At 49.7% G+C, this 23291-nt stretch overlaps 2 protein-coding genes across 2 annotated transcripts in view; one reads left to right on the forward strand and one right to left on the reverse strand.

The window, feature by feature from the left end:
• Window positions 1–819: 819 nt before the first annotated feature.
• Window positions 820–5056, reverse strand: sdf2 (stromal cell-derived factor 2). The gene is made up of 3 exons (XM_029655749.2): window positions 4819–5056; window positions 4445–4641; window positions 820–1693 (listed from the first exon to the last, which is right to left on the reverse strand). Exons 1-3 carry the CDS (start codon window positions 4991–4993, stop codon window positions 1391–1393), a joined length of 675 nt encoding a protein of 224 aa, XP_029511609.1. The 5' UTR covers window positions 4994–5056; the 3' UTR covers window positions 820–1390.
• Window positions 5057–5326: 270 nt separating this feature from the next.
• Window positions 5327–23291, forward strand: part of supt6h (SPT6 homolog, histone chaperone and transcription elongation factor) — a 45446-nt gene continuing 27481 nt past the window's right edge. Inside the window, exons 1-19 of the mRNA XM_065004927.1 lie at window positions 5327–5446; window positions 6226–6333; window positions 6499–6666; window positions 6914–6987; window positions 7291–7492; window positions 7636–7717; window positions 8375–8633; window positions 8738–8839; window positions 9501–9614; window positions 10108–10197; window positions 10371–10513; window positions 12288–12442; window positions 12713–12823; window positions 13196–13325; window positions 13718–13868; window positions 16271–16425; window positions 17826–18021; window positions 18633–18775; window positions 18917–19034. Of these exons, the coding sequence (XP_064860999.1) occupies window positions 6237–6333; window positions 6499–6666; window positions 6914–6987; window positions 7291–7492; window positions 7636–7717; window positions 8375–8633; window positions 8738–8839; window positions 9501–9614; window positions 10108–10197; window positions 10371–10513; window positions 12288–12442; window positions 12713–12823; window positions 13196–13325; window positions 13718–13868; window positions 16271–16425; window positions 17826–18021; window positions 18633–18775; window positions 18917–19034 (2490 nt within the window). The 5' untranslated portion in view covers window positions 5327–5446; window positions 6226–6236. The remainder of the gene's footprint in view (window positions 5447–6225; window positions 6334–6498; window positions 6667–6913; window positions 6988–7290; window positions 7493–7635; window positions 7718–8374; window positions 8634–8737; window positions 8840–9500; window positions 9615–10107; window positions 10198–10370; window positions 10514–12287; window positions 12443–12712; window positions 12824–13195; window positions 13326–13717; window positions 13869–16270; window positions 16426–17825; window positions 18022–18632; window positions 18776–18916; window positions 19035–23291) is intronic.

Consider the following 23291-nt stretch of genomic DNA (forward strand, 5'->3'; position numbering starts at 1 on the left):
GCTCCTCTTTATTGATACGACACTTGTTTGAATAGTAGAGGGACATCGATAATGTAATAAAAGGCACCGTAACAAGGCTGGTTGTTTTTCATAAGTTTGTAGATGCACAAGACTTTAAAAAATTTTTTTTTAATAAACACTCTTCCCACTGGCCTCCATTTAGCGTTTCTGTGCACAATCAACACAAACCTGCAGAATTGATATGGACCGTAGTCTGTTGTTGATCATATCAGGGGACCAATGAAGTCATATTTACCCTATTCTATAACCAGTCAGACACGGGGCGGCGCACCATCTTAGAGGATCTAGCAAAATGGCTACCTCTGACATACAGAATAATACAATCACTAGCTGTTTTTGTTCTGGTGTCTCACATACCTTTGCATGTCTATGTTGAAGTACCACTTTGGGACGAGGTGTGTGGAGGGGAAATAGAAAATAGTATTTACTACATTTTGTAGCAGCATTCGTTTAGTGTATCAAATAGTCTCTGTTGATAAGGTCAGGTGACAGAGATTGGATTGGTCAAAGAGTTCTGTAGTTGTCCTGGCAACCCGCAGATTAGATCCACTGTGCGTGAGAGTGTCCTCAAAACAGAGGGAGTTGAGTAAGAGACAGGTAGGCAGACAACTAAGTTGGGTTGGATACAGGGAGATCACAACTCTGGGTCCGGGGGGGGCGAGAGAGAGAGACAACAGGGAAGAAAATGGTATATAGAGCCAGGTCAGGTTGATTGATAATCAAAACTATTGTGTAGAGGATGGCTGTAGTCAGTCTGTGTGTAGAGGATGGCTGTAGTCAGTCTGTGCGTAGAGGGTGGCTGTAGTCAGTCTGTGCGTAGAGGGTGGCTGTAGTCAGTCTGTGCGTAGAGGGTGGCTGTAGTCAGTCTGTGCGTAGAGGGTGGCTGTAGTCAGTCTGTGCAGTGGCTGTAGTCAGTCTGTGCGTAGAGGGTGGCTGTAGTCAGTCTGTGCGTAGAGGGTGGCTGTAGTCAGTCTGTGCGTAGAGGGTGGCTGTAGTCAGTCTGTGCGTAGAGGGTGGCTGTAGTCAGTCTGTGCGTAGAGGGTGGCTGTAGTCAGTCTGTGCGTAGAGGGTGGCTGTAGTCAGTCTGTGCGTAGAGGGTGGCTGTAGTCAGTCTGTGCGTAGAGGGTGGCTGTAGTCAGTCTGTGCGTAGAGGGTGGCTGTAGTCAGTCTGTGCGTAGAGGATGGCTGTAGTCAGTCTGTGCGTAGAGGATGGCTGTAGTCAGTCTGTGCGTAGAGGGTGGCTGTAGTCAGTCTGTGCGTAGAGGGTGGCTGTAGTCAGTCTGTGTGTAGAGGATGGCTGTAGTCAGTCTGTGTGGAGAGGATGGCTGTAGTCAGTCTGTGTGTAGAGGATGGCTGTAGTCCGATTGAATCAGAACTCTGTGTGTAGAGGGTGGCTGTAGTCCTTGTTCCCTAGTGGGCTTTCACTGGGCTTCATATAAACCCCCTCCATGGCCCTCCACAGGCTGTGCTGGCTGGGGCCCATCATGGCGTGTACTTCCCTCTGCCCGTGGATGGGCCGGCCGTACTGCTCCCCCGTAATCGATAGCAACGCATCGGTGGAGGCGTGCTGGAAGCGGACAGCCTCCTCGCGCTGCCACACCGCCCCTCCACACTGCACCGTCCACTCATCCAGGTGGTCCCCCTCGCCCTCCTCACCAAACGCACTCACCTCCTGAGAGAGGGGGGAGAGGGAGAGAGAGCACGGGGGAGGGAGAAAGAAAGAGGATCAGAGAAAGCATGAACAATTATACAATGATATATCTTTTTAGTATTGTAGTTAGTGATTGAGGGCAACAGAGAGCAGGGGTTCAATCCAGCATCAAGGACAACACACCCTACAACCTCCTGTGCCATAAAGGTCCAGACTAGAGGTCGACCGATTATGATTTTTCAACGTCGATACCGATTATTGGAGGACCAAAAAAGCCGATACCGATTAATCGGCTGATTTTTATTTATTTATTTGTAATAATGAAAATTACAACAATACTGAATGAATACTTATTTTAACTTAATATAATACATCAATAAAATCAATTTAGCCTCAAGTAAATAATGTATTTTATTTTATTTATTTAACCAGGTAAGCTAGTTGAGAACAAGTTCTCATTTGCAACTGCAACCTGGCCAAGATAAAGCATAGCAGTTCGACACATACAACAAAACATACAGTCAATAATACAGTAGGAAAAAAAGAAAATAAAATCTATAAACAGTGAGTGCAAATAAGGGAGTTAAGGCAATAAATAGACCATGGTGGCGAAGTAATTACAATATAGCAATTAAACACTGGAATGGTAAATGTGCAAAAGATGGATGTGCAAGTAGAGATACTGTGGAGCAAAATAAATAAATACAGTATGGGGATGAGGTAGATAGATGGGCTGTATACAGATGGGCTATGAACAGGTGCAGTGATCTGTGAGCTGCTCTGACAGCTGGTTCTTAAAGCTAGTGAGGGAGATGGGAATCTCCAGCTTCAGTGATTTTTGCAGTTCGTTCCAGTCAGTGGCAGCAGAGAACTGGAAGGAAAGGCGACCAAAGGACCAATTGGCTTTGGGGGTGACCAGTGAGATATACCTGCTGGGGCGCGTGCTACGAGTGGGTGCTGCTATGGTGACCAGCGAGCTGAGATAGGGCGGGGCTTTACCTACCAGAGACTTTTAGATAACCTGTAGCCAGTGGGGTTGGCGACGAGTATGAAGCAAGGGCCAGCCAACGAGAGCGTACAGGTCGCAGTGGTGGGTAGTATATGGGGTTTTGGTGACAAAACGGATGGCACTGTGATAGACTACATCCAGTTTGCTGAGTAGAGTGTTGGAGGCTATTTTATAGATGACATCGCCGATGTCACTGATGTCAAAATAATGAAACATGTTCAATTTGGTTTAAATATTGCAAAAACAAAGTGTTGGAGAAGAAAGTAAAAGTGCAAAATGTGCTATGTAAGAAAGCTAACGTTTCAGTTCCTTGCTCAGAACATGAGAACATATGAAAGCTGGTGGTTCCTTTTAACATGAGTCTTCAATATTCCCAGGTAAGAAGTTTTATGTTGTAGTTATTATAGGACTATTTCCCTCTATACCATTTTATATTTCATTAACCTTTGACAATTGGATGTTCTTATAGGCACTTTAGTATTGCCAGTGTAACAGTATAGCTTCCGTCCCTCTCCTCGCTCCTCCCTGGGCTCGAACCAGCAACACAACGACAACAGCCACACTCGAAGCAGCGTTACCCATGCAGAGCAAGGGGAACAACTACTCCAAGTCTCAGAGCGAGTGACGTTTGAAACGCTATTAGCGCACACCACGCTAACTAGCTAGCCATTTCACTTCGGTTACACCAGCCTCATCTCGGGAGTTGATAGGCTTGAAGTCATAAACAGCGCAATGCTTGACGCACAACGAAGAGCTGCTGGCGAAACGCACGAAAGTGCTGTTTGAATGAATGTTTACGTGCCTGCTTCTGCCTACCACCGCTCAGTCAGATACTTGTATGCTTGTATGCTCAGTCAGATTATATGCAATGCAGGACATGTTAGATATTATCTAGTAATATCATCAACCATGTGTAGTTAACTAGTGATTATGATTGATTGTTTTTTTATAAGTTTAATGCTAGCTAGCAACTTACCTTGGCTTACTGCATTCGCGTAGCAGGCAGTCTCCTTGTGGAGTGCAACGAGAGAGAGGCAGGTCGTTATTGCGTTGGACTAGTTAACTGTAAGGTTGCAAAATTGGATCCCCCGAGCTGACACGGTGAAAATCTGTCATTCTGCCCCTGAACGAGGCAGTTAACCCACCGTTCCTAGGCCGTCATTGAAAATAAGAATGTGTTCTTAACTGACTTGCCTAGATAAAAAAAAAATATATATATATATAAAATAAAAAAATAAATCTGCAAATCGGCGCCCAAAAATACCGATTTCTGATTTTTATGAAAACTTGAAATCGGCCCTAATTAAAATTGTCCATTCCGATTAATCGGTCGACCACTAGTCCAGACCTCTTGTGAAACATGGTGATACACTTATCTCCACACAGTGAGCCAGGCTAAAGTGTTTCAAAACAGAATAAAGTCATATTGACATAGACTTTCACCCCAAATGACAGCCTATTCCCTATACCCTTCAAACTCAACTCCGGACCTCGAAGACAGTTCCATTGCCTTTTTTCATTGTTTCCCCTAATCAGGGACTGATTGAAACCTGTCACACCAGTTGTGTGCAAAATAATTATCAGGTAGAACAGAAAACCAGCAGGCTCCAGACCTCTGGGGTATGAGTTGAGTACCTCTGCGCTATACAGAGCACTATTTCTGACCAGAACCTTATGGGCCCTTTTAACTATAGCTATATGGGCTCTGGTCTAAATAGGGAATAGGGTGTCATTTGGGTCACACACATGATGTTTCCCTTGACCTGGTTGGAGGAAAGCGGAGAAGAGAAGTAGTGGCTGTGCAGGTTGCGTCCAGTGTTGACATGTGTGAGGCGGATGGTCTGACCACACTTAATAGGAGTCCCCCGGTGACACTGGGCCCCGTTGGTGCCCCGTACACTCCAGTAGCTGTTACTGTCCTCCACCGTGGTCACGCCTGTTACTGACTGCTGTCCGCTGCCTGGCAGGACAGAGAGAGTCAAATACACCGTCAGGCAAACAGAAACATGAGTGAGAACAATGGAGAAGAGAGAGAATATAATCAAGTCAAGCTGTTTTTCCATTTCTCTGTATCCAAGCTATAGTTAGCTACTAGTAGACGCTGGCAGTTGGCTAGATAGCAAGAATCAAGACTCACCGGAGCCGTAGCGCACGTCGTGAGAGTGCAGTCTGACATTGTGCTTTACATTTAACAGCTTTACAACCGAGCCGCAAGTCACAAAGCTCAGCTCCGTCCCGAGCGATAGCCCAAATAAACATGTCAACAAGAAAGCGCTCAATAAAAAGTGTGAATGACCAGTACAGTTATCCATTACCGCTCGCAGCTGCCACTCAACTCCGCGATGTTCATTAGTTTCTGCTACGTCATGGAAATGGTACCATGGGGAAGGAGAGCGCCCCCTGCTGGCGCGGAAGACTCATTTCAGATTCAAAGTAATGTGGCATTTGTTATAAATTTGAAGTACTTATGAGTCTACTTCGTTTGTTTTTACGTTGAAATCAATACTTAGTTCGTTATTTTCCTTTTTATCGCTGCGGAACGTGGTCGCAGGACTTGACGTTATAATATTGTCCACCAGAGGGAGTGGTTGGGCTCCACGAGAACAAACCACTTCACACGGAGTCGGAAGTTTCCTCACCACCGGAATTCAACACGCCGCTATTCATCAGCCATTTTTATTATTACAAGCTTGCGCGAAGATATAGCATAGCGACATATCCTTCTACATTTCAAGGATTTAGGTCAAGTATCGTCGCAGGGAGAAGTAAGTTATTTTAACAAAATGTGTTTGGTGTCCAGTGAAATAATCCCGCGCCAACAACATGGGAACAATAGCATTGACTGTAGTCCTCCTGGCTAAGTTAACTAACTACAGGGGCCTTGTTGTTGTCTCCCAGTATCTTGATTTTTAGCAACAAAACATATTGCTAACTGAAGTCAAGGATACACAATTCAGAGTTCATTATCAACGTGTCTTGGTAATATAACAACTGAAAGTCGCCACATGGCTAACGAAAGCCCTTCACGTTTAACTTCGCGAGCTAATGTGTTTGTGCTTGCTAGCCAGTTAGCATGGGTATATAGCTAATTAGCTACTGAGATACGAAGTTCAAAACTAAGAAAAAGCATAGTTAGCTAGTTATGTAAGCGTCCTATAAAACCACAGAGATGGTTGGCTAGAAAATCAGCGCAACATTGGTTTCTTAATTAACCGTACCTAACGTTAACTAGCTAGGTACCGTAGCATCTAAATGTGTCTTTTCTGTTCACTGGTGTTTTGTGTACGTGAGACGTCCGTCATCTGTGTGAACGTGTTGTTCCAGAGTCGCGCAACTCGTTACGGTTCTCAATCCGTCCACGATTCTCTATTCTGAACGTTGTTATGCGGGATCGAGTGCATTACTAGCTTTCCTGGTTTAGTGCATTTTTTAAACTGACAGCAGGACTGTTAAAGCAACTCTGAGACTAATATTCTCTGAATATATGATACAAATTCTCTCTTTTAGTGCGATCCTTGTGTTAACCTGTAGCGTGTGTGTCCAGGCCTTGCAGACATGTCTGACTTCATCGATAGCGAGGCTGAGGAGTCGGAGGAGGAGTTTGAAGAGAAAGACCTGAAGCCTAAAAAGACCCAGGCGTTTATGGATGATGGTGAGCACATGATTACAATGTACTGATTTCGTATGGATTCGTCAGAAGGTGTGAGTGTGATGCATGAATGTCTCTCTGCCCATGCAATTCCTATATCATGTCTTCATCAGTGTGTTTAGTTTATGAGCAAATGTTTGCATGTGTGTTTAATTCTTCCTCCAACAGAGGAAGAGGAGGAAGAGTTAAACACAGAGGACCAGGATGAGCACGGGAACCTGATGGGGCTCATCGACGATGATGTGGATGAAGATGAGGAAGAGGAGAAGAAAAGCGGAGGAGCAGGCAGCGGCAGCGACTCAGATGATGAAGTCAGACACAGACGCAAGAAACGCAGTAAGTTTGGTCTTCAGGGCTGTGAGATTTCATTCCCCCAAAATTGACAGTCTTGCCTAGTAGATAAATGAAAGAAATTTTATGTAAACAAATTTATTCTCTGTCACACTTTTCCCTTTATCTCTCCTTTCCTCCCTCACCTGCCTTTCTATCTCACCCCCCCCCCCCTTCTCACTCCTTTCCTCCCTCACCCTCTTTCTACCCTCCCTCCCTCTTTCCCCCTCTCTCTCACTCCCTTCCTCCCCAGACTATGATGACTACCTGGATGATGATGATCTGGACCTCATTGAGGAGAACTTGGGAGTCAAAGTCAAGAGGAGGGTAAGCAGTCACTTCCTGTCTGGGTTAGGGTTAGCAGTCCCTTCCTGTCTGGGTTAGGGTAAGCAATCACTTCAATTATAATCATGTAATTGTTATCAAAAAGGCTAAATTGATCCTATATCAGCACTCCTACACTGAGATGCTTTGTGATTCAAATGAGTCATGATAATGTATTCAAGTATCATACAAATGCATAACCTGAAATGGGCCCCAGTTTAAACATCTTTCCCCCTCCTCGCCATCCTCTATGAGGACATGGACCCCAGTTTAAACGTCTCTCTCCGTCCTCTGTTGTCCTGACAGAAGAAGAAGTATGACCGTGTGAAGACTATGGATGATGATGAAGATGACGAGAAGGACCAGATCGCAGACGAGATCTTCCACAGAGGAGATGACGAGGACGGAGAGGGGGAGCTGGAGGAGGGAGAGACAGTCGACCCGCCCCTACGTCGCCATGGTGAACGCCTCGACGAAGAAGAGGAAGAGGAGGGAGAGGAGGAGTCGGGTACTTTTGATGATAATGTTACACATTTAATACCTGAAATACTTTTTGAGAAACTCAGTTCTATATATGCAAATATAAACATATTACAGGACAAAAAAATTGTCTGAAAACTTCCTGGCTCTGATAATCACGTATTTCCTCAGATATTGATGACTTTATCGTGGACGACGATGGCCAGCCTATCACCAAGAGGAGAAGCAAGAAGTTCTCAGGATACACAGATGCGTGAGTGTTCACTCACCACCTCAGGGTTAGGGATAGTGTTCACCTCCTCAGGGTTAGGGATAGTGTTCACCTCCTCGGGGTTAGGGATAGTGTTCACCTCCTCGGGGTTAGGGATAGTGTTCACCTCCTCGGGGTTAGGGATAGTGTTCACCTCCTCAGGGTTAGGGATAGTGTTCACCTCCTCAGGGTTAGGGATAGTGTTCACCTCCTCAGGGTTAGGGATAGTGTTCACCACCTCAGGGTTAGGGATAGTGTTCACCTCCTCAGGGTTAGGGATAGTGTTCACCTCCTCCTCGGGTTAGGGATAGTGTTCACCACCTCAGGGTTAGGGATAGTATTCACCTCCTCAGGGTTAGGGATAGTGTTCACCTCCTCCTCAGGGTTAGGGATAGTGTTCACCTCCTCCTCAGGGTTAGGGATAGTGTTCACCTCCTCCTCGGGGTTAGGGATAGTGTTCACCTCCTCAGGGTTAGGGATAGTGTTCACCTCCTCCTCAGGGTTGGGGATAATGTTCACTCGCCTCCTCGGGGTTAGTGTGGACAGACCTGTATACGATCCCATCCATCCTAGTGGTTTCCTTCCAGGTAATGCTGAACAACCATTGAGAGCAGAATGTTTTCACACGTGTCCCCTCTGTTCCTCTGTCCCCGTCTACAGAGCCCTCCAGGAAGCTCAGGAGATCTTCGGGGGCGACTTTGACTTTGCGGAGTTCGACGCCGACGGTGCTTATGAACAGGGTGAGGAAGAGGAGGAGGACCAGGATGAAGAGGGCTGGGACCGGCCCAAGAAGCCAACGAAGAGGAGGGTGGGGAGGAAGAGCATCTTCGAGCTCTACGAGCCCAGCGAGCTGGAGAGTAGTCACATGACTGACCAGGACAACGAGATCCGCTCCACAGACATGCCAGAGAGGTTCCAGGTAGGGTTGTGTGTCTGTTTCACCCTCCTGTGTCCTTGAATCTAGTTGTGATATGTTAATGAAGCCGCGTGCGTCTCACACTCCGTCCGTGCTCTACCCCGTAGCTGCGCTCCATCCCAGTGAAGCCTGCTGAGGATGATGAGTTGGAGGAAGAGGCAGAGTGGATCTACAGAAACGCTTTCTCGACCCCCACCATCTCCATGCAGGTAGGAACCTCTGACCACACACACACACTGACTACACACGCTGACTACACACACACGCTGACTACACACACACACACACTGACTACACACGCTGACTACACACACACGCACGCTGACTACACACACACACTGACTACACACGCTGACTACACACACACACTGACTACACGCGCTGACTACACACACACACTGACTACACGCGCTGACTACACACACACGCACGCTGACTACACACACACACTGACTACACGCGCTGACTACACACACACTGACTACACGCGCTGACTACACACACACTACACACTGACTACCCATACACACACGCTGACTACACACACACACACACTGACTACATACTGACTACCCATACACAAATTGACTACTAACACACTACCTCAGCCCACCCACCCCCGTAATTTCTATACAGGTTTGAGCCTGTATGACCTGCTGTGGAGAGTGATTCCATATGAAACCAGGACAAAGAAGGAACATGAATTTAGGGGGTTTTCGTGAAATCGTAAAACATATGAACAGCTCATTACCCTTACTATTATCATACAGCTGAAACACATGAACAGCTCAGCACAGACCATACCTTCTCAGTCCACTAATCATACTATTTTTACTTTGTTTTTAAAACAACTGTTGTCTGTGTGTTCAGGAGAGTACAGATTACCTGGACAGAGGAGCCACCACTAACTTTAGCAGGAAGGGCCCCAGCACCATCGCCAAGATTAAGGAGGCCCTCAACTTCATGAGGAATCAGCATTTTGAGGTACACTGCCCTGATACTAACGCTGTGTGTAGTGGTTAAGGCTCTAACAGTGTGTGTGTAGTGGCTAAGGCTCTAATGTGTGTGTGTGTGTAGTGGTTAAGGCTCTAATACGTGTGTGTGGTGGCTAAGGCTCTAACAGTGTGTGTGTAGTGGTTAAGGCTCTAATATGTGTGTGTGTGTGGTGGCTAAGGCTCTAACAGTGTGTGTGGTGGCTAAGGCTCTAACAGTGTGTGTGGTGGCTAAGGCTCTAACAGTGTGTGTGGTGGCTAAGGCTCTAACAGTGTGTGTGGTGGCTAAGGCTTAAACTGTGTGTGTGTGTGGTGGCTAAGGCTTAAACTGTGTGTGTGTGTGGTGGCTAAGGCTCTAACAGTGTGTGTGGTGGCTAAGGCTTAAACTGTGTGTGTGTGTGGTGGCTAAGGCTTAAACTGTGTGTGTGTGTGGTGGCTAAGGCTCTAACAGTGTGTGTGTGTGTCTCTCTCTCCGTCTCCTCCAGGTTCCATTCATCGCGTTCTACAGGAAGGAGTACGTAGAACCGGAGCTCAACATCAACGACCTGTGGAAGGTCTGGCAGTGGGACGAGAAGGTAAAGAATGACCTTTGACATGTGACATAAGACCACGAGGCTCACACACCTCTGCGTTTACCACCTAGTAACCTTTACAGTTGATACAACCTAAAAGCAATCTCAAAGCCTCGTTCCATTGTTGATTCTCCTCGTATTGACCCACTTCCTGTCCCTCGACCCCTTGACCTCAGTGGTGCCAGCTGAAGAGCAGGAAGCAGAACCTGACACGTCTGTTCCGGAGGATGCAGGGGTACCAGTATGAGCAGATCTCTGCCGACCCCGACAAGCCCCTGGCTGACGGCATCAGGCCCCTGGACACTGCTGATATGGAGAGGTACGGTTCCACACAGGGGACTGCTTCCAAAATGGCACCCTACATAGTGCACTACTTTAGACCAGAGCCCTATGGAACCCTACATAGTGCACTACTTTAGACCAGAATAAGTATCCATGGAGAGGTGGTCCCAACACAGGGCCGTAGGAGAACAGTGGTATTAAGACGGTCAATGGGACCCGTGATTGACAAGCTCAGTCCTGTACATTGTGTCAACTTTTTATAGCAACAGGTCTAAAAGGACAAATAAAGGAAGTTCGGGAATAATTTTTTGATGATGATGGCTTTCCCACAACGTGTGTTCAAGTGTTGTAATGCACTAAGGGCCAGTTTCCCGGATACAGATGAAGCATAGAGATGTGTTTTCTTCTCAGGGCTCAGTCTGTGTCTAGAAGGTCAAGACTTCCCATAACAATGTAGCACATCAAAGTCCAGAAGCCTCATAGCCCCATGTCTTCACAGAAGCCAGGACCCATTTAGTAAAGTCCAGCTACTCTTACTGTTCCCCTCTCCAATCCTCTCCTCCGCTGCCCTCGCCCTTCTCCTCCTCTACGCCCTGCCTCCTCCTCTACCCCCTGCCTCCTCCTCTCCCCTCTCCTCCTCCTCCTCTACCCCCTGCCTCCTCCTCTACCCCCTGCCTCCTCCTCTACCCCTGCCTCCTCCTCTACCCCCCTCCTCTCCTCCTCCTCCTCTACCCCCTGCCTCCTCCTCTACCCCCTTCCCCTCCTCTACGCCCTGCCTCCTCCTCTCCACTCTCCTCCTCCTCTACCCCCTGCCTCCTCCTCTGCCTCCTCCTCTACCCCCTGCCTCCTCCTCTACCCCCTTCCCCTCCTCTACCCCCTGCCTCCTCCTCTACCCCCTGCCTCCTCCTCTACCCCCTGCCTCCTCCTCTACCCCCTTCCCCTCCTCTACCCCCTTCCCCTCCTCTACCCCCTGCTTCCTCCTCTACCCCCTGCCTCCTCCTCTACCCCTTTCTCCCTCCTCCTCTACCCCCTGCCTCCTCCTCTACCCCCTGCTTCCTCCCCTACCCCTTTCTCCTTCCTCCTCTACCCCCTGCCTCCTCCCCTACCCCTTTCTCCCTCCTCCTCTACCCCCTTCCCCTCCTCTACCCCCTTCTCCCTCCTACTCTACCCCCTCCTCCTCTCCCCTCTCCTCCTACTCTACCCCTTCCTCCTCCTCTACCCCCTTCTCCCTCCTCCTCTACCCCCTTCCCCTCCTCTACCCCCTTCTCCCTCCTACTCTACCCCCTCCTCCTCCTCTACCCCTGCCTCCTCCTCTACCCCCTTCCCCTCCTCTACCCCCTGCCTCCTCCTCTACCCCCTTCCCCTCCTCTACCCCCTGCCTCCTCCTCTACCCCCTTCCCCTCCTCTACCCCCTTCCCCTCCTCTACCCCTGCCTCCTCCTCTACCCCCTGCCTCCTCCTCTCCCCCTGCCTCCTCCTCTACCCCTTGCCTCCACCTCTACCCCCTTCCCCACCTCTACCCCCTGCCTCCTCCTCTACCCCCTTCCTCCTCCTCCACCCCCTGCCTCCTCCTCTACCCCCTCCTACCCCCTTCCCCTCCTCTACCCCCTTCCCCTCCTCTACCCCCTGCCTCCTCCTCTACCCCTTTCTCCCTCCTCCTCTACCCCCTGCCTCCTCCTCTACCCCCTGCTTCCTCCCCTACCCCTTTCTCCCTCCTCCTCTACCCCCTCCTCTACCCCCTGCCTCCTCCTCTACCCCCTCCTCCTCTACCCCCTTCTCCCTCCTCCTCTGCCCCTCCTCTACCCCCTGCAGACTGAAAGATGTCCAGTCCATAGATGAGCTGAGTGATGTGTATAGTCACTTCCTTCTGTACTATGGCCGAGACATCCCCAAGATGCAGAACGCAGCCAAAGCTGCCAGCAAGAAGAAGAAGAAGAAGAAGAAGAAGATTGAGGTCAACGAGGAAGGTTGGAGGCCATGTGGACAATTATAACTGATTACTATAATAGTGAATAACTATATTGTTAACCCAGAAATTATTTGATAAGGAGATCAAAATGGCTGCCAAGAGGATTTCTGTGTTTCCTTATTTCTTTGAAACCCTGAGGCTAAAATATCAAAGCAAGGTGTTGTTGTTATATAAAGTAAAATAACCACCTTTTCAACAACCCTGTTTTGACTCTTTTTTTTTGTGTGATTTCCACCCCTCTACACATGTCTTTTCCCATTCCTTTCAGGTGAGGAGGAGGAGGTGGAGGAAGAGGAGGAGGTGGAGGAAGAGAAGGGGCCGGACCTGAAGCTGGCATCTCGTAGAGACATGTACAGCATCTGTCAGAGCGCTGGGCTCGGTGAGTCACCTCTGACCTCTCGTCTGTTTATCTGTACGGAGTGGGACCTAAGCTTGACTTCATTGTGCTTGTGACTGCTGAAAGGGGCTTGACATGTGAAACGTGAAGAAAATATTCCCTGCTCTGCCTCAAGACATTACTTCTGGCAATCTGTCTCATCCTTTTCCAATTCTGCAGAGGCTGACGTGTTACATTATGAATGCACTGGGACATGTTAATGTCACGACACATCGCATCAGGAACTAACAGCTTCTCTGTTAATGTCACGACGCATCAGGAACTAACAGCTTCTCTGTTAATGTCACGACGCATCACATCAGGAGCTAACAGCTTCTGTTTATTTTTCTCTCGCTCGCACACACACACACACAGATGGCCTGGCTAAGAAGTTTGGTCTGACTCCAGAGCAGTTTGGAGAGAATCTGAGAGACAGCTACCAGCGTCACGAGACAGAGCAGTTCCCTGCCGAGCCTGTAGAGTTGGCTAAAGACTACGTCTGCAGGTAACCACACACACACAGAACAGGGTAAATCGCTTAACGTAACGACACACACACAGAGCAGGGTAAAACGCTTAACGTAAAGACACACACACACACACAGAACAGGGTAAATCGCTTAACGTAACGACACACACACAGAGCAGGGTAAAACGCTTAACGTAAAGACACACACACACACACAGAGCAGGGTAAACGCTTAACGTAACGACACACACACAGAGCAGGGTAAAACGCTTAACGTAAAGACACACACACAGAGCAGGGTAAAACGTAACGACACACACACAGAGCAGGGTAAATCGCTTAACTCTGTAGAGTTGGCCAAAGAATATGTCTGCAGTTAACCACACATACACACGGACCCCCCTAGCTCTCCCTCTGTGTGTGTGTAGCCAGTTTAACAGCCCTGAGGTGGTGTTGGAGGGGACCCGTTACATGGTTGCGATGCAGATTGCCAGGGAGCCTCTGGTCAGACACGTCCTCAGACAGACGTTCCAGGAGAGAGCCAAGATCAACATCAAGCCCACCAAGAAGGGAAAGAAGGTACGGGAACCAAGACACTGCATTAACCGTGTTCATGTTATTGATGGTAGGTCTCCAGAGACAGGCTGTGTAATGTTATTGATGGTAGGTCTCCAGAGACAGGCTGTGTAATGTTATTGATGGTAGGTAGACAGGATGTGTAATGTTATTGATGGTAGGTCTCCAGAGTAGAGACGGGCTGTGTAATGTTATTGATGGTAGGTAGACAGGATGTGTAATGTTATTGATGGTAGGTAGACAGGCTGTGTAATGTTATTGATGGTAGGTCTCCAAAGTAGAGACAGGCTGTGTAATGTTATTGATGGTAGGTAGACAGGCTGTGTAATGTTATTGATGGTAGGTAGACAGGATGTGTAATGTTATTGAGGGTAGGTAGACAGGATGTATAATGTTATTGATGGTAGGTCTCCAGAGTAGAGACAGGTTGTGTAATGTTATTGATGGTAGGTCTCCAGGGTAGAGACAGGTTGTGTAATGTTATTGATGGTAGGTAGACAGGCTGTGTAATGTTATTGATGGTAGGTCTCCAGAGTAGAGACAGGCTGTGTAATGTTATTGATGGTAGGTCTCCAGAGTAGAGACAGGTTGTGTAATGTTATTGATGGTAGGTCTCCAGAGTAGAGACAGGTTGTGTAATGTTATTGATGGTAGGTAGACAGGCTGTGTAATGTTATTGATGGTAGGTCTCCAGGGTAGAGACAGGCTGTGTAATGTTATTGATGGTAAGTCTCCAGAGTAGAGACGGGCTGTGTAATGTTATTGATGGTAGGTAGACAGGCTGTGTAATGTTATTGATGGTAGGTAGACAGGATGTGTAATGTTATTGATGGTAGGTAGACAGGATGTGTAATGTTATTGATGGTAGGTCTCCAGAGTAGAGACAGGCTGTGTAATGTTATTGATGGTAGGTAGAGACAGGCTGTGTAATGTTATTGATGGTAGGTCTCCAGAGTAGAGACAGGCTGTGTAATGTTATTGATGGTAGGTCTCCAGAGTAGAGACAGGCTGTGTAATGTTATTGATGGTAGGTAGACAGGCTGTGGGAACTTTGCTGTGTATCACCATTCCATTACTATTGTTTAACTGAGAAGGAACTAACCTGGGATCCAGTGCTGGACTAACATACATAACAAACTCTGTGAGATCTGTCTTTAGACCACAGCCAACATAACAAACACAACGAAACAACAGCATGTTGATCTTATACCGTTTAGCGTTCGTGTAAGTGTGTAGAATACCGTGTCCTATTAACTTGACTCCTACAACAAATGGTGTAGAAATGTCTGATTTGAGTTGTCCTCATGCCATGTTGACCTGACTCTGGTTTGAGTTGTCCTCATGCCATGTTGACCTGACTCTGGTTTAAGTTGTCCTCATGCCATGTTGACCTGACTCTGGTTTGAGTTGTCCTCATGCCATGTTGACCTGACTCTGGTTTAAGTTGTCCTCATGCCATGTTGACCTGACTCTGGTTTGAGTTGTCCTCATGCCATGTTGACCTGACTCTGGTTTGAGTTGTCCTCATGCCATGTTGACCTGACTCTGGTTTGAGTTGTCCTCATGCCATGTTGACCTGACTCTGGTTTGAGTTGTCCTCATGCCATGTTGACCTGACTCTGGTTTAAGTTGTCCTCATGCCATGTTGACCTGACTCTGGTTTAAGTTGTCCTCATGCCATGTTGACCTGACTCTGGTTTAAGTTGTCCTCATGCCATGTTGACCTGACTCTGGTTTAAGTTGTCCTCATGCCATGTTGACCTGACTCTGGTTTAAGTTGTCCTCATGCCATGTTGACCTGACTCTGGTTTGAGTTGTCCTCATGCCATGTTGACCTGACTCTGGTTTGAGTTGTCCTCATGCCATGTTGACCTGACTCTGGTTTAAGTTGTCCTCATGCCATGTTGACCTGACTCTGGTTTGAGTTGTCCTCATGCCATGTTGACCTGACTCTGGTTTAAGTTGTCCTCATGCCATGTTGACCTGACTCTGGTTTGAGTTGTCCTCATGCCATGTTGACCTGACTCTGGTTTAAGTTGTCCTCATGCCATGTTGACCTGACTCTGGTTTGAGTTGTCCTCATGCCATGTTGACCTGACTCTGGTTTGAGTTGTCCTCATGCCATGTTGACCTGACTCTGGTTTGAGTTGTCCTCATGCCATGTTGACCTGACTCTGGTTTAAGTTGTCCTCATGCCATGTTGACCTGACTCTGGTTTGAGTTGTCCTCATGCCATGTTGACCTGACTCTGGTTTAAGTTGTCCTCATGCCATGTTGACCTGACTCTGGTTTGAGTTGTCCTCATGCCATGTTGACCTGACTCTGGTTTAAGTTGTCCTCATGCCATGTTGACCTGACTCTGGTTTAAGTTGTCCTCATGCCATGTTGACTCTGGTTTGTTATAGGACATGGACGAGGCCCACTTTGGCTACTCCTTCAAGTACCTGAAGAACAAGCCAGTGAAGGAACTGAACGGAGACCAGTTCTTAAAGATGTGCCAGGCTGAGGAGGAGGGGCTTCTCACCATAGACATCTGCATTGACCTCCTAGGGGTCAAAGGGTAAGGCGCGGAGGCATTGACCTCCATAGGGGTCGATGGGTAAGATAGAGGGCCAAACCATAGAGAATGAAAGGTTGTATTAGCATGGGCAGCACCATTGAGGGCTTCCACCTTTTTAATGTAGTCAACTGGGTAGGACTCCCAACTTCATTGGCTGATGCCTCCTGGTGACCCTGTTGGAGTCATGTACAACCGGGTCATTAGGAAGGATCAGCCAATCGTGAAGAAGAAAATGGACTACTTCAGAATAGCCTCAATGGCGCTGCCCATGCTGTCACAGCCGCTCTAATGGCACAGATGCAAAGATGAGTCCTCTATCTATCTCTATGGGCCAAACTCACGAGTTAAAGTTTGTCTCTCTGAATGGTCAAACTTACCCCCTCCCTCTCTCTCCTCTCTCCATCCCTCTCTGCCAACCCCCTTCCCCTCTCTCCATCCCTCACTTCCACCCCCCCTTCCCTCTCTCACCTCTCCATCCCTCTCTCTCACCTCTCTCTGCCACCCCCTTCCCCCCTCTCTCCTCTCCATCCCTCACTTCCACCCCCCTCTCTCCATCTCTCTCTCTCTGCCACCCCTCTCTCTCCTCTCTCCATCTCTCTCTCTGCCAACCCCCTTTCCCCTCTCTCCATCTCTCTCTCTGCCACCCCCTCTCCCCTCTCTCTCCATCTCTCTCTCTCACCTCTCTCCATCTCTCTCTCTGCCCTCTATCTCCTCTCTTCATCTCTCTCTCTGCCATCTCCCCCGTTCCCCTCTCTCCTCTCTCCATCTCTCTCTCTGCCACCCCCCTTTCCCCTCTCTCTCCTCTCTCCATCTCTCTCTCTGCCACCCCCTTTCCCCTCTCTCTCCTCTCTCCATCTCTCTCTCTGCCACCCCCCTTTCCCCTCTCTCTCTCTCTCCATCTCTCTCTCTGCCACCCCCTTTCCCCTCTCTCTCCTCTCTCCATCTCTCTCTCTGCCACCCCCTTTCCCCTCTCTCTCCTCTCTCCATCTCTCTCTCTGCCACCCCCCCTTTCCCCTCTCTCCTCTCTCCATCTCTCTCTCTGCCACCCCTCTCTCTCCTCTCTCCATCTCTCTCTCTGCCACCCCCTCTCCCCTCTCTCTCCCCTCTCCATCTCTCTCTCTGCCATCTCCCCGTTCCCCTCTATCTCCTCTCTCCATCTCTCTCTCTGCCATCTCCCCCGTTCCCCTCTCTCTCCTCTCTCCATCTCTCTCTGCCACCCCCCTTCTCCTCTCTCCATCTCTCTCTCTGCCACCCCCCTCTCCCTCTCTCTCCTCTCTCCATCTCTCTCTCTGCCACCCCCTCTCCCCTCTCTCTCCTCTCTCCATCTCTCTCTCTGCCACCCCCCCTCTCCCCTCTCTCTCCTCTCTCCATCTCTCTCTCTGCCACCCCCCTCTCCCCAGGGTTGCAGGTGACCAGACATACTTTGATGAGATCAAGCAGTTTTACTACAGAGATGAGTTCAGTCACCAGGTGCAGGAGTGGAACAGACAGAGGACCCTGGCCATCGAACGCTCCCTCACACAGTTCCTCTACCCTCAGATGGCCAAGGAACTCAAGAACAAACTCATCGCGGAGGCCAAGGAAAACATCATCAAGGTAGACCATGTTACAACAAACCTAGCTACTTCCAGGACTCTCTGTATCCCATAGGATGGTGAGTTGACATGACCCGATCATTGGAGATTTGTGAATTCCACTTGTTCCAGCACGTCTTGTGAATAAGTGTTTCAAGCATAAATTAGGTCACGTGGTGTCTAATTCCTCTTCACCTTTGACCCCAGTCATGTTGCAGGAGGCTGTATAACTGGCTGAAGGTGTAGGGTTGTTTACCCTGTGATATTGTCTGGTCCAGTCGTGTTGCAGGAGGCTGTATAACTGGCTGAAGGTGTAGGGTTGTTTACCCTGTGATATTGTCTGGTCCAGTCGTGTTGCAGGAGGCTGTATAACTGGCTGAAGGTGTAGGGTTGTTTACCCTGTGATATTGTCTGGTCCAGTCGTGTTGCAGGAGGCTGTATAACTGGCTGAAGGTGTAGGGTTGTTTACCCTGTGATATTGTCTGGTCCAGTCGTGTTGCAGGAGGCTGTATATCTGGCTGAAGGTGTAGGGTTGTTTACCCTGTGATATTGTCTGGTCCAGTCGTGTTGCAGGAGGCTGTATAACTGGCTGAAGGTGTAGGGTTGTTTACCCTGTGATATTGTCTGGTCCAGTCGTGTTGCAGGAGGCTGTATAACTGGCTGAAGGTGGCTCCTTACAGACCAGACCAGCAGGCGGAGGAGGAGGATGATGATCTGATGGATGAGAGTCAAGGAAAAGGCATCAGAGTCCTGGGAGTGGCCTTCGCAGACAGCAGGTGTGTGTGTGTGTGTGTGTCAAAGATTCATAAGGTGTCTTCCATCCTTGTATTTTGTACCACTCAATAAACAGCCACCATAAATTATTTGTGATATGTTTCAATGAGTGATAACTAAACGTTGTAATTCTGTTACCATAGAGACACGCCAGTGTTCTGTTCACTGATCAATGGAGAGGGAGAGGTTGTGGACTTCCTCCGTCTGCCCTACTTCCTGAAGAGGAGGAACGCATGGAAGGAGGACGAGAGAGACAAAAAGGTACAGACAGACGGACGACAAGAATCTCCTGTCTCTCCTCTCTCTCTCTGCCCTCCTTCCCCTGTCTCCTCCCTCGTCTCTCCTCCCCTCGTCTCTCCTCCCCTCGTCTCTCCTTCCCTCGTCTCTCCTCCCCTCGTCTCTCCTCCCCTCGTCTCTCCTTCCCTCGTCTCTCCCCCCCCCCCCCGGTCTCTCCTCCTTCCCGGTCTCCCTTTCCCCCCGTCTCTCCCTTCCCGGTCTCTCCTTCCCCCCGTCTCTCCCTTCCCCCCGTCTCTCCCTTCCCCGGTCTCTCCCTTCCCCCGTCTCTCCCTCCCCCGTCTCTCCCTTCCCCCGTCTCTCCCTCCCCCGTCTATCCCTCCCCCCGTCTATCCCTTCCCCCCGTCTCTCCCTTCCCCCCCGTCTCTCCCTTCCCCCCGTCTCTCCCTCCCCCCCGTCTCTCCCTCCCCCGTCTCTCCCTTCCCCCCCGTCTCTCCCTTCCCCCCGTCTCTCCCTTCCCCCCCCGTCTCTCCCTCCCCCCCTCTCCCTCCCCCCCCGTCTCCCCTCCCCCCGTCTCTCCCTCCCCCCGTCTCTCCCTTCCCCCCGTCTCTCCCTTCCCCCCGTCTACATTTACATTTAAGTCATTTAGCAGACGCTCTTATCCAGAGCGACTTACAAATTGGTGCGTTCACCTTATGACATCCAGTGGAACAGCCCCTTTACAATAGTGCATCTAACTCTTTTAAGGGGGGTGAGAAGGATTACTTTATCCTATCCTAGGTATTCCTTAAAGAGGTGGGGTTTCAGGTGTCTCCGGAAGGTGGTGATTGACTCCGCTGTCCTGGCGTCGTGAGGGAGTTTGTTCCACCATTGGGGGCCAGAGCAGCGAACAGTTTTGACTGGGCTGAGCGGGAACTGTACTTCCTCAGTGGTAGGGAGGCGAGCAGGCCAGAGGTGGATGAACGCAGTGCCCTTGTTTGGGTGTAGGGCCTGATCAGAGCCTGGAGGTACTGAGGTGCCGTTCCCCTCACAGCTCCGTAGGCAAGCACCATGGTCTTGTAGCGGATGCGAGCTTCAACTGGAAGCCAGTGGAGGGAGCGGAGGAGCGGGGTGACGTGAGAGAACTTGGGAAGGTTGAACACCAGACGGGCTGCGGCGTTCTGGATGAGTTGTAGGGGTTTAATGGCACAGGCAGGGAGCCCAGCCAACAGCGAGTTGCAGTAATCCAGACGGGAGATGACAAGTGCCTGGATTAGGACCTGCGCCGCTTCCTGTGTGAGGCAGGGTCGTACTCTGCGGATGTTGTAGAGCATGAACCTACAGGAACGGGCCACCGCCTTGATGTTAGTTGAGAACGACAGGGTGTTGTCCAGGATCACGCCAAGGTTCTTAGCGCTCTGGGAGGAGGACACAATGGAGTTGTCAACCGTGATGGCGAGATCATGGAACGGGCAGTCCTTCCCCGGGAGGAAGAGCAGCTCCGTCTTGCCGAGGTTCAGCTTGAGGTGGTGATCCGTCATCCACACTGATATGTCTGCCAGACATGCAGAGATGCGATTCGCCACCTGGTCATCAGAAGGGGGAAAGGAGAAGATTAATTGTGTGTCGTCTGCATAGCAATGATAGGAGAGACCATGTGAGGTTATGACAGAGCCAAGTGACTTGGTGTATAGCGAGAATAGGAGAGGGCCTAGAAGAGAGCCCTGGGGGACGCCAGTGGTGAGAGCGCGTGGTGAGGAGACAGAATCTCGCCACGCCACCTGGTAGGAGCGACCTGTCAGGTAGGACGCAATCCAAGCGTGGGCCGCGCCGGAGATGCCCAACTCGGAGAGGGTGGAGAGGAGGATCTGATGGTTCACAGTATCGAAGGCAGCCGATAGGTCTAGAAGGATGAGAGCAGAGGAGAGAGAGTTAGCTTTAGCAGTGCGGAGCGCCTCCGTGATACAGAGAAGAGCAGTCTCAGTTGAATGACTAGTCTTGAAACCTGACTGATTTGAATCAAGAAGGTCATTCTGAGAGAGATAGCGGGAGAGCTGGCCAAGGACGGCACGTTCAAGAGTTTTGGAGAGAAAAGAAAGAAGGGATACTGGTCTGTAGTTGTTGACATCGGAGGGATCGAGTGTAGGTTTTTTCAGAAGGGGTGCAACTCTCGCTCTCTTGAAGACGGAAGGGACGTAGCCAGCGGTCAGGGATGAGTTGATGAGCGAGGTGAGGTAAGGGAGAAGGTCTCCGGAAATGGTCTGGAGAAGAGAGGAGGGGATAGGGTCAAGCGGGCAGGTTGTTGGGCGGCCGGCCGTCACAAGACGCGAGATTTAATCTGGAGAGAGAGGGGAGAAAGAGGTCAGAGCACAGGGTAGGGCAGTGTGAGCAGAACCAGCGGTGTCGTTTGACTTAGCAAACGAGGATCGGATGTCGTCGACCTTCTTTTCAAAATGGTTGACGAAGTCATCTGCAGAGAGGGGGGGGGAGGGGGAGGAGGATTCGGGAGGGAGGAGAAGGTGGCAAAGAGCTTCCTAGGGTTAGAGGCAGATGCTTGGAATTTAGAGTGGAAGAAAGTGGCTTTAGCAGCAGAGACAGAAGAGGAAAATGTAGAGAGGAGGGAGTGAAAGGATGCCAGGTCCGCAGGGAGGCGAGTTTTCCTCCATTTCCGCTCGGCTGCCCGGAGCCTTGTTCTGTGAGCTCGCAATGAGTCGTCGAGCCACGGAGCGGGAGGGGAAGACCGAGCCGGCCTGGAGGATAGGGGACATAGAGAGTCAAAGGATGCAGAAAGGGAGGAGAGGAGGGTTGAGGAGGCAGAATCAGGAGATAGGTTGGAGAAGGTTTGAGCAGAGGGAAGAGATGATAGGATGGAAGAGGAGAGAGTAGCGGGGGAGAGAGAGCGAAGGTTGGGACGGCGCGATACCATCCGAGTAAGGGGCAGTGTGGGAAGTGTTGGATGAGAGCGAGAGGGAAAAGGATACAAGGTAGTGGTCGGAGACTTGGAGGGGAGTTGCAATGAGGTTAGTGGAAGAACAGCATCTATTAAAGATGAGGTCGAGCGTATTGCCTGCCTTGTGAGTAGGGGGGGAAGGTGAGAGGGTGAGGTCAAAAGAGGAGAGGAGTGGAAAGAAGGAGGCAGAGAGGAATGAGTCAAAGGTAGACGTGGGGAGGTTAAAGTCGCCCAGAACTGTGAGAGGTGAGCCGTCCTCAGGAAAGGAGCTTATCAAGGCATCTAGCTCATTGATGAACTCTCCGAGGGAACCTGGAGGGCGATAAATGATAAGGATGTTAAGCTTGAAAGGGCTGGTAACTGTGACAGCATGGAATTCAAAGGAGGCGATAGACAGATGGGTAAGGGGAGAAAGAGAGAATGACCACTTGGGAGAGATGAGGATCCCGGTGCCACCACCCCGCTGACCAGAAGCTCTCGGGTGTGCGAGAACACGTGGGCGGACGAAGAGAGAGCAGTAGGAGTAGCAGTGTTATCTGTGGTGATCCATGTTTCCGTCAGTGCCAAGAAGTCGAGGGACTGGAGGGAGGCATAGGCTGAGATGAACTCTGCCTTGTTGGCCGCAGATCGGCAGTTCCAGAGGCTACCGGAGACCTGGAACTCCACGTGGGTCGTGCGCGCTGGGACCACCAGATTAGGGTGGCCGCAGCCACGCGGTGTGGAGCGTTTGTATGGTCTGTGCAGAGAGGAGAGAACAGGGATAGACAGACACATAGTTGACAGGCTACAGAAGAGGCTACGCTAATGCAAAGGAGATTGAAATGACAAGTGGACTACACGTCTCGAATGTTCAGAAAGTTAAGCTTACGTAGCAAGAATCTTATTGACTAAAATGATTAAAATGATACAGTACTGCTGAAGTAGGCTAGCTGGCAGTGGCTGCGTTGTTGACTTTGTAGGCTAGCTGGCAGTGGCTGCTTTGTTGACACTACACTAAACAAGTCGTTCCGTTGAGTGTGAGAGACAGTGCTACAGTGCTGCTATTCGGGGGCTAGCTGGCAGTGTTGATTACGTTACGTTGCGTTAAAAGAACGACAATAGCTGGCTAGCAAACCTAGAAAATCGCTCTAGACTACACAATTATCTTTGATACAAAGACGGCTATGTAGCTAGCTACGATCAAACAAATCAAACCGTTGTACTGTAATGAAATGAAATGAAATGAAAATGTGATACTACCTGTGGAGCGAAGCGGAATGCGACCGGGTTGTTGAGTGAGGAAGTTCTATTCGGTAGACGTTGGCTAGCTGTTGGCTAGCTAGCAGTGTCTCCTACGTTAAGGACGACAAATAGCT

This window comes from Oncorhynchus nerka, linkage group LG19 (assembly GCF_034236695.1).
Source record: "Oncorhynchus nerka isolate Pitt River linkage group LG19, Oner_Uvic_2.0, whole genome shotgun sequence".
Lineage (NCBI taxonomy): Eukaryota > Metazoa > Chordata > Actinopteri > Salmoniformes > Salmonidae > Oncorhynchus > Oncorhynchus nerka.